General features: G+C 35.6%; 1 protein-coding gene across 2 annotated transcripts; it reads right to left on the bottom strand.

Moving 5' to 3' along the window:
• Window positions 1-1,460: 1,460 nt before the first annotated feature.
• Window positions 1,461-9,207, bottom strand: LOC143696729 (uncharacterized). 2 transcript variants are annotated; one of them, XM_077193367.1, is made up of 10 exons: window positions 8,998-9,207; window positions 8,692-8,775; window positions 8,393-8,458; window positions 8,150-8,223; window positions 7,912-8,044; window positions 5,212-5,411; window positions 3,353-3,628; window positions 2,403-2,576; window positions 1,838-2,248; window positions 1,461-1,741 (listed from the first exon to the last, which is right to left on the bottom strand). In XM_077193367.1, the coding sequence occupies exons 2-10, from the start codon at window positions 8,751-8,753 to the stop codon at window positions 1,704-1,706; spliced, it is 1,434 nt and encodes a 477-aa protein (XP_077049482.1). In that variant the 5' UTR covers window positions 8,754-8,775; window positions 8,998-9,207; the 3' UTR covers window positions 1,461-1,703. The 2 variants fall into 2 exon arrangements, with proteins under 2 accessions (XP_077049482.1, XP_077049481.1); XM_077193366.1 differs by having other exon boundaries at window positions 8,393-8,476; window positions 8,998-9,205.
• Window positions 9,208-9,457: the final 250 nt, after the last annotated feature.

The raw sequence follows: 9,457 nt of genomic DNA on the forward strand, positions 1-9,457 counted from the left end.
ACAATTTTTTTTTTTAAATATGACATCTTATTTCACATTTTTTGTCATAATTATGATCTACCAAAGCATGACGTGGCAGAAATGGGCTTCCATAATTTAACTATCTTTCTGCCCCTCTTTAGATTTATAAATTGACCCTACTTCACATATTTTTCCAAAACATTATTTCATTGTCATGTCATGTCTTATGTAGGCTAGAAAACTCTTGGTGTCGGGATCAAAGGGAGTCTATTATTAGGATCTATCAATTGTTCAAATAAGTTCATGAAATAATAGTTAATTACATGCACTCTTAGTTAAATCACCCACTTGAAGACAAACCCATAAGGATTGTGATAAAGTTTTCAACCTTACATTCATAATATGAAGAAATTATCAGGTTAAGTCAGACCTGTTTCTATGCATGTTTGTTAAAGAAATAATTCACCAAAAACTTAATCATTATTTACTCACCGTCGTGTTGTTCGAAATTGTTATGAAATCTATATTTCTTTCTTCAATGGAACACAAAAGGTTAATTTTTGAATAATATCTTGGCCATTTTTTTAAAAATAAGGAAAGTGAAAGGGGCTATCAAGCTCTACAATAAAAAATTAAATAAAAAGACCATAAAAGAAAAGTATTACAAATCTGGTCCGTACAACATGTACACTGTATCAGTTTTCTGTGCATGTGTAAAATTGATGTACAAATTTGAGAATCAACGATTCTTTTGAGATCTTTTCAATTCAATTATCAATTGAACCAGTTAAAACAATTGGTCTAAATGATTTGTTCCTGCACATTACATAACATTATCCCTACTGTCAAGCATGGTGATGGCAGCATCTTGCTCTGGTGTTTCTTAAGCAAGAGAAACACACAAAAAAAGATTGAGCCAAAATCCACAAGGGGTGCCTGTATCAGTCAGCCAAAGACCTGATCAGAGCAGCGACCCATTTGTTCTAGTAGAACAATGTTCCAAAGAATAAATGACTTCAGTCCAATAAAAAAAAATGTGTCATGACCTGAAAATTGCATTCAAATGGGACAATTGAATTAAAAATTTGAGCAAATTTGTACTGAGAAACATGGAAATTGAATGGAATTTTTGACCAGTCAAAATTTACATGATCAGTCCGAAAATAAATTTGAAAAAATCTTAAAAACGAAAACAATGTATTCCAAAAATTTATATTCTCATATCTTTTCTTAAGATACAAAACACTATCTTTTTAAAAAAAAAATCATGCCGTAAATGGTTACGATTTTTTTTAATTAACAATTTTTATGCTTTTTATAATTATCTTAAAAACGTTAAGATTTTTTTGTGAATATGGCCCTTGAAGTCAGAAATCATCTACCATTCATCTAAATTCTAAATAGCCTTATATCCCTGCCTCATACCAAAAATTGTATTTGAAATACATCGAATCATTGTACAGAGAATAGAACTGTTAAACACCTTCTGAAAACTCAACTTATGTCACTGAAATATTTCAGATTTATTCTAAGAAATTAGTTTACACCTGTGGAAATAAAGAGAACACCACTGTGGCTTTTTCCATATGGGTACATCTTTAAACATCTCATGGGATCCTGAAAGAAACACAAAAGGCAAGTTCCTAAAATAAAAAAATGAAACAAACTGCTAAAGTCCAAAATGTAATAACTGTCCCACATGACAACATTGGCCTATGATTTAATCAGGTGTCCTGAGAGAATCAAGGGAGCAGGCGTCGTGGCGGCCGCGGACCTGAACCTGAAAAAAGGAACCAAAAGAAAAGAAAAATCAGTGACAGATCCTTCCACACCAATAGTGCTCTAAAAAGACTTGAGAACATGAGAAAGTGCTGACCTGTTGGGGCTCCCATTTGAAGGCTCCTGAGTGAAGGTGGCGGTGCTCTAGGACCACGGGGTCCATTCTGCGGTGGGGGTCCACAGATAAGAGGAGTCTTTAGCAATGCATGAGAGCCCGGATGCTGCAATAGTCCTCGAGAGGACTGGAAACCAAGAGGCGGATTGTCGAGCAAAGGGGCACGGGTGGGAGAGGGCCAATGTATAGGTGCTGGGCCTAAGAGAGGTTGTGGCTTGTCAAGACTGTGAGTGGCTACTGGCCCTCTAGATGGCTGAAGATTAAATGAAGGACCGTGAGAGACTGAAGGGGCCCGAGAAGGTAAAAGACTATGGGGGGCAGTTGGTCTGTGGGAAGGTGGCTTTAGATTATGCATTGAAAGCAAAGGAGGTGGTTTCGTCTTAGGATATGAGCCTGGAAACAGAGAATACCGCATTCAAATACCACAAACAGGTTCAACAAATCAATGTATGATTTTTTTATTTTAAGTAAGAAAAAAAAAAACAGTATACATTTATTTTTTTTCATTTAGCACTGTAGTATTTCATCCTGTGCCCTAAAAACAAACCTTGCAATCCCATGTGATGTCCTGGGGGAGTATCTCCTGACCCAGAGGGGGGGTTTGTCTGCTCTCTTGGTGGTGGACCAGAACCAGCAGGCAGAAGTGGTGGAGGCTTTCCTAACCCTGGAGGCAGGCTGTTGATCACAGGAGCAGCCTCACTGTCAACTTCTGCGGAAGATACTGAGGAACAAAGGAACAAATATGTAATAAAGAGATCTATTTATACAGAAATAAAAACAATTCTATAGATTGGCTGTGCTCTTTGTTTTATTTTGGCTCTGATTATTATAATAACTATTTAATAATTTAATTTAAGTCAAATATTTATAAAAACTAGAAGAAATTAGAAAAAATTGTTGTGGTCTAAATTGACAAAAAAAAAAAAAAAATTTCTTCAGGTGTGTGGAGCCAAGGGAATATGGAAAACGAGCAAGAAATATTCCAGCAAGTCAAATATTTATAATTATACATTATTTAAAATATAAACTGTATTATATAAATAATTCATATTTTAAATGTTATATACATATATATATATAATACAATATTTAATATACACGTTAAACAATTAGACAAAATGAAATTAATAAGACTAAGTCAATTAATTAAATGCAATTGAATTGTTTATTTTTAAATATTCATATTTTAAATAAAGTGCTAGTGACAGACCGATGTATCGTCATTGACAGTCCATGCTTGGTGGATTAAAAGAAAAGATTCAAAACCTCCAGAGTAAATATTCTACATTTAAAAAAGAAATAAAAGGGAATAAATTGTGTATTATTAAGAATTGCAAATTAAAATGTGCATTGAATTTTATCATTCAAAAATACATCTAGTTTAAGGTGATTAAATTACAATGTGCAAATTAAGAGCAACATGAGAATTACACAGTTATAAAGACAACACAATATGAATATGAATGTAACTAGTCCAGGACATGAAAGCATGTTCACCTCGCAGATGGTCTTGGCGGTTTTGAAGATACTCCGCCAGTGTGCTGAGCTCCTCTGGGTACAGGTGCAGACCTTCGGCCAGGAGAAAGAGCAGGCGGCGGGTGGCAGAGGGAACAGTGTGGCGCTCCAGCTTGCCACGCTCCAGGTAGTCCTCCGTCAGCTCAGCCGCCCGCGCCGTGGCCTCCGTGGGGTCCAGCACACGCCGCGAACCGCTCAAACGCATGAACTCCAGCATCACAAACTCCATGGCCTGTTCTTTGGGCATGTTTCGATGAACTGCAGAGAGGCAGAGGAAGGGTCAGCCAGAGGAGGGAGGGGGGGTTACATATGGCGCTCAGTGTGAGCCGCTGCAGTCTAAGCAGTGCGCACAAGAGTTCTACCTCATCAGCAACATGCTGCAGTCTGGCAACCACTGCTTAACCCAATTACCACATTCAAATTCAGTATGCGCTCAAAGGACACGTTCATGAGCACGCTTGTGAGTTTTCAGTAAGGGACATCTAACAGATTAGAAGCTTATATAAGATTGCTTTTAAAAGTTGTTTTGGACCAAATGTACTGTGTGTAATATGAGGATGAGATAAATCTTTTAGACTTTTGATCATTGGTCTTGTTCACAATGTCATTCTGTTTTGACATTCAGCAATAACGAATTCCTTCACTGGGAAAAAATCAACAATTCAGTTCACGCGTTTAAAAGGATGGATCTGCGCTTTAATAGATTCAATATTGAAGTGAGGGTAAAACGGTGTTATAATTTTGATTATATTTAGCGTAAAAGCTGGAATGCACTACATTGACTGGTTTTTTAGCCCATTCGGAGGATGTCAAACATGTTTGATATTTTGAGCAGGTTTTAGAACATGTTGTTTTTATTTGTCATACATATTCTGTTGTGTTCGAAACGATTTGTAAGTCTGGTAGTGTGTGATCCTCAGTCGTTTCGTTTTTCTCTGTAACCAAAGATGGTAAGTGTATGATGCCTAGAGTCTCAAAATGTGTAAAAAAAAATTTAAAAAAAAAAAAAAAAAAAAAAAAAAGGTGTATACCAGCCTTCAGAGAACTTACCAGCAAGGTGAGGTTTTATTGAAAAAAAAACTTAATAATAAAAATAATATTAAACATCTGAAGTAAATTATATAATATTAACAGTGTTTTTTAAATCAAGTGGTGGGCGTTAATTATAATATCAGAATTAAGGGCATTTCATCTATTTTAATGTGATTATATTATGATTGTTTAGATGTTTTTTACATATGCGTGTCTAACACTACATTGATGAATTATTGTAAAACCAGGGCAAAACTACAAGCTATTGTATGGTTTAATTTGGGGGATTGTGAATTATTTTCTTCAAAACAAAGGACTTAAAAAAAAACCTGAGATGTGGCCATAAAGCAGTAAAAAAAAAAAACCTTTAGAGGGGAATCAGTTTTAAAAAAAAATCCCTAAGGTTATTAAAAAAAAGAAAGTTTTTTATTTATAACAAAGCATGTTTCTACTCTAAGATCCGGTTTGTGTTTGCAATTTAGTTTTTAACTGCCACAAGATACACAAACAGCTTTTATTGTGAAGTTTGCATTACATTGAGATGGCATCGCCACATTTTGCAGTTCATATAAATGAATTATCTTTTTGGGCTGTTCTGGAAGTTACAGTATATTTTTAGAATATATCAATGCATGTCTTTTTGGAGCAATCACTGAAGTTATTGATCATTCTAGTTCATACTAAATAAAATCCCCACCACCAAGTCCAGGGTATTTTCTCTGTAGCTATTATATAAGGTTATTTAACTATTGTTTGAAGTACATTTAAGTGGATTTATTGGGAGATAAATTGTGGGAGTCAGGACTTACTTTTGAGGGACTCTGAAAATATGATTACTGTGCACGAGGAGAGTGTTACATTAGTCTGCTCGACGAGAATACATAAGGGGGAACCGTCGGAGCGGACATCTTGGAGGGCCCGGGTCAGGCCTGATTCCAACTGCAGGTAAAGCATTTCCACCGAGAGGCCACGTTCCTGCAAACACTGGCCTATCGATTTGGGGTAATCCCTTTGAAAGAAGAAGAAGAGATCTGGTTATTGAGAACCATGCTTTTCAGGGCATGACGTGAGGAAATGTGAGGTTGTTGAGTGTGGCCTGGCTTATATATGCAGTAATGAAAGGGTAGAGATTTAATGAATAATGAATAAACCAACACAAATCTGCTTAGCATTATAAAAGTGTATCAAACATTAGAAAATAAGATAGGGTTGTTTCATTTGTTTTAGCTGAATAAATGCTTTTGTGTGTGGCATTAGTCTTCTTTGAGAGAAAAAATATGTCAATTCCCAAAAGACATCAAAATAAGTGAAAAATGTTGTTTAAATATTAACTAGAACGTTATACTAATATCATCATTTTACACAAATTTACACAACTAAATGACCAATATAGTGTTCAAATATTGTAAGATTTATTTGATTCAAATTTGAAATACTATCAACACATTTATGACAAGAAATATTAATCAGATCACTTAAATGGGACTGTCTATTTTGAGTCAACAATTTTCTATTATTCAAAAAAGAAATATGCATTTCATGTAATGTAAATTAAAAACCTCCATGTTTAAAGATGTATTAACCGTTTTGTTAGTAGAACGTTTGAGTTTTTGTCTAATTACTTGATACAATATGGCTTGATTACTGAACATTTTGAGTTACCACCACTTCTCAAAGAAGCTCCTTTGTGTTTTGTTAATTGAACAAGGATTGTCTGGACATATTTATTCTTTCATGAAAAATGTGAAAGTTTGTTTAGGAGACTGAAAATGTACACGAATAAATCAGTCATATGCAAATAAAAACAAATTCTCCCTGCTATATATATTATTTTTTTAATGAGAATATTAAATGTCTTTTTAATATTACCCTCTTTTAGAAATGTGAAATAGAACATTTAGATCAAAAAGTTTAACAGCAGCATAAAAGCATACTCTTACTACAGTTTTAGGGCATGGCTCTAAGGACACCCTTAGCCTTTCGTTTTAAATTGAATGCAACATGACGCAGTGGTACCTTAAAATGATGCAAGGTTTGTACCACCATGTGTTTCTGCAGCTTTGAGATTTCGATTCAGAAGTCATATTTTTAAATTTGTTTGTTGGGGGGTTTGATTTATTTTTTATTTTTTGTGAGACCACAGGGTGTAAACATTTGTGTTTGATTTGCTGGATAAATATAATTTACACAATTTATAATTTAAACTTTATTTATTATTAAATTAACCTCTTTTCGGAGAAAGAGTTTGGCAAATGCTTGTTACGCTTAAAGGTTTCATTTTATGCTCAAAGATTTTCACTGATTATCTTATTTGTTTGTTTTTTGTCCACTGGAATAGCAGTGTAAAATAGTGATTTTAATGATTTATTTATTTATAAGGATTATAAAGAGACTGAAAGTGAATTGCAAAGAAAAAGGGTGTTCACACTTGGCATGTTTGGGTCGATTAAAACGTACCCTGGTGCGATTGCTCTGTTAGAGCGGTTCATTTGCAGTACCATCCTAACCCTGGTGTGCACCAAACAAGCAGACCGAGATCGCTGAAAAGATGGGTCTCGATCCGCTTGCAAGCGAACTCTGGTGTGGTTCGAATGAAATATGAACGCAACACAGACCAGACATGTAAACAGACCAAAAATGGGAGATGATGTCACAAGATGCAACCCTAAAAAGGACAGAATGCTCACACACACCTGTTTTTTCTTGTCATAGTCGTGATGTTGCCCATCACAGTTCAGTACAGGCATCAGAACAGTGTCTTCTCGCAGCAGATCGTGTATGTGTGTGACGGAGGGATTCCTGCCGTAATTTTGACTCCTTCACACATTTTATAAGCTCTTCACGAGTTCTCAGCTGGTCAAAATACTGTCATATGTAGCTACATACATACAACAAGCACATTTATCCCAGCACACAGCATTGTTTTGGATTTTCGTTAAGTTCCGTTGCGAAATATACGTAATGAACGCCGACCAATCAGGTTGTGAACATATCCCTATGTCTTTAGGTTTGGTTTTAAAATGCCAGTCTGAACGCTTAGCGGACCAGGACTAAATGTTCTCTTTTTTTTGGTCCGGACAAAACGAACCCAACTACAAGTGTGAACACACCCTAAGAAGCAGAGACATCTGTTAAATAGTGGACACATTTTTGCCTAATTATGAACATTTGGAATACTGGATTTTTTTTTTTTTTTAAAGACATATTTAAATTTCTCATAAATTATTTAAATAATAGCATATCCATCAGAATTCAAGGATGGCTCCCGATACAAATCTTAATCCTAAGATTCCATCTGTCTCACATCTGACAATAACAAAGACCATTCACACAACAGAGACTTTTCAGAACACTAAAATTGCACAAAATGCGTAAACATGTCCCATATTTTCATGTGCTAACTCGGGAAAAAAGTTAGAAAATTGCATTTCCATTTAATACATAAAAATGCAAATTTCACACAATAATAATGCAAGAGAATTTTACTACTACTTGAGGTATATACTCACACATTCTGGTTATTCACTGACAGGACGACACAGTTTGCAGGCTGTCTAGCACCATCTCCATGTAGCTGCTGCAAGAACTTCTCATATATGGCAGTTCGGTGAACTGATGCCTCGTATTCTTCAGGTGAAACAGCTGATACAAACAAAGATGCTCAGAGAAGATTTTCCACAACGGTAACAACAGTAGCAGTGAGAAACCAAGTCTTTATTGAAAAACCACTATATAAAAAAAGAATACCCGTTGACTGATGCGGTGAATGCTCATAGTCTGCAGTGCCAGAGTAGTCAATCCCTTCTTCTAAGCTTTCAAAACTGAAAATTGAGATATGATTGGGGGGGGGGGGTTAGATGGAGTTCAGATCAGTAATGAATCGCTCACAAAGAAGTAAATGTATATTTGGGAGAAACAGATGTGAAAGAAGAATCTATATAAGATATTTATAGACTTTACAAATAACACTAATGACACTATTTTAGTCACCTCTCAGATTGTGGAAGGTCATCTTTTCTGTCCTCCCTCATAGGATATGGTGGTCTTCGAAAAGATCTGAGAGGATTTGGGACACTGCATGTAGTAAATCAACATGCTTATAATTGACATAGCATCAGAAATGTAAAACGTAGGCTGTGTGTTAAAACCTAGTGAGTTACCAAGCTAGACAGCACTTCAAAAAAAATTATATTAACTCTTCAAATGTTGCAAACATAAATAGTCAAAGACTTATAGCCCAGAAGGAGGCAGCTCTCTCTTGAAACAAAGCCTCCAAGTTACTGACATACCTTCCTCCACTATGTTTTGGTGGTGGTCTTCTGCCTCCGGCTTTCTGCGTCCAGGCCGACATTTTATTTCTTCTAAATGTTCTTCTAAAAGTTTATAAATTATAGTAAACAATCTAAATTTACATATTATCGCGCCGCGCAAGACACAATTGAGATTTGATTGCACGGCAAATCCTGCATCTACTCAACTATTATTTTAATAAAACAACCATGTCTATGGTCTACAGTTAAAATAACGTCTAATACTTGTGATATTTGTCAAACTATTGTTATGAAAGCACTGAATTGTCGTGTAGACCATTGTACCTGCGTAGATCTTCGGTTATATTCCTGCTGCCTTATATCACGAAAAAAATTGATTAATTTGTCATCTCTGCCTGAGATCAGTAAATACTAAGATTATTTTTAGATGAAAATTGTGTATAAGAGATGAATCCGAATCACTTCTCAGCTATTCGTCAAAGGACCTGCTACACACTCGACCTGACTTCCTTTCGATGAACATTGAACAAGTGTATTTGAGGAAGCGTGTGGCGCCTGCTATCGGACAGGCAGACAAACGACGAGACCAATGACGTCACTCCACTGCCTGCTCATTCCTGCTGCTGGAGATCAGGATCTGTGCCTTCTTTATGTTTATTTAAGTATGCTGCTAAGGACTATAAGGCATGAAGCCATCATTTAGTTACTCAGAATGCAATTTGCAACAGATAATATATCACTTTATAGTTCCATTTAGCTCTTGGGTGCATTTGGATTTTGAAAT

The sequence above is a fragment of the Siphateles boraxobius genome, unplaced genomic scaffold, assembly GCF_051911475.1.
Source record: "Siphateles boraxobius isolate OS27281-9 unplaced genomic scaffold, OSU_SipBor_1 31, whole genome shotgun sequence".
NCBI classification, from domain to species: domain Eukaryota; kingdom Metazoa; phylum Chordata; class Actinopteri; order Cypriniformes; family Leuciscidae; genus Siphateles; species Siphateles boraxobius.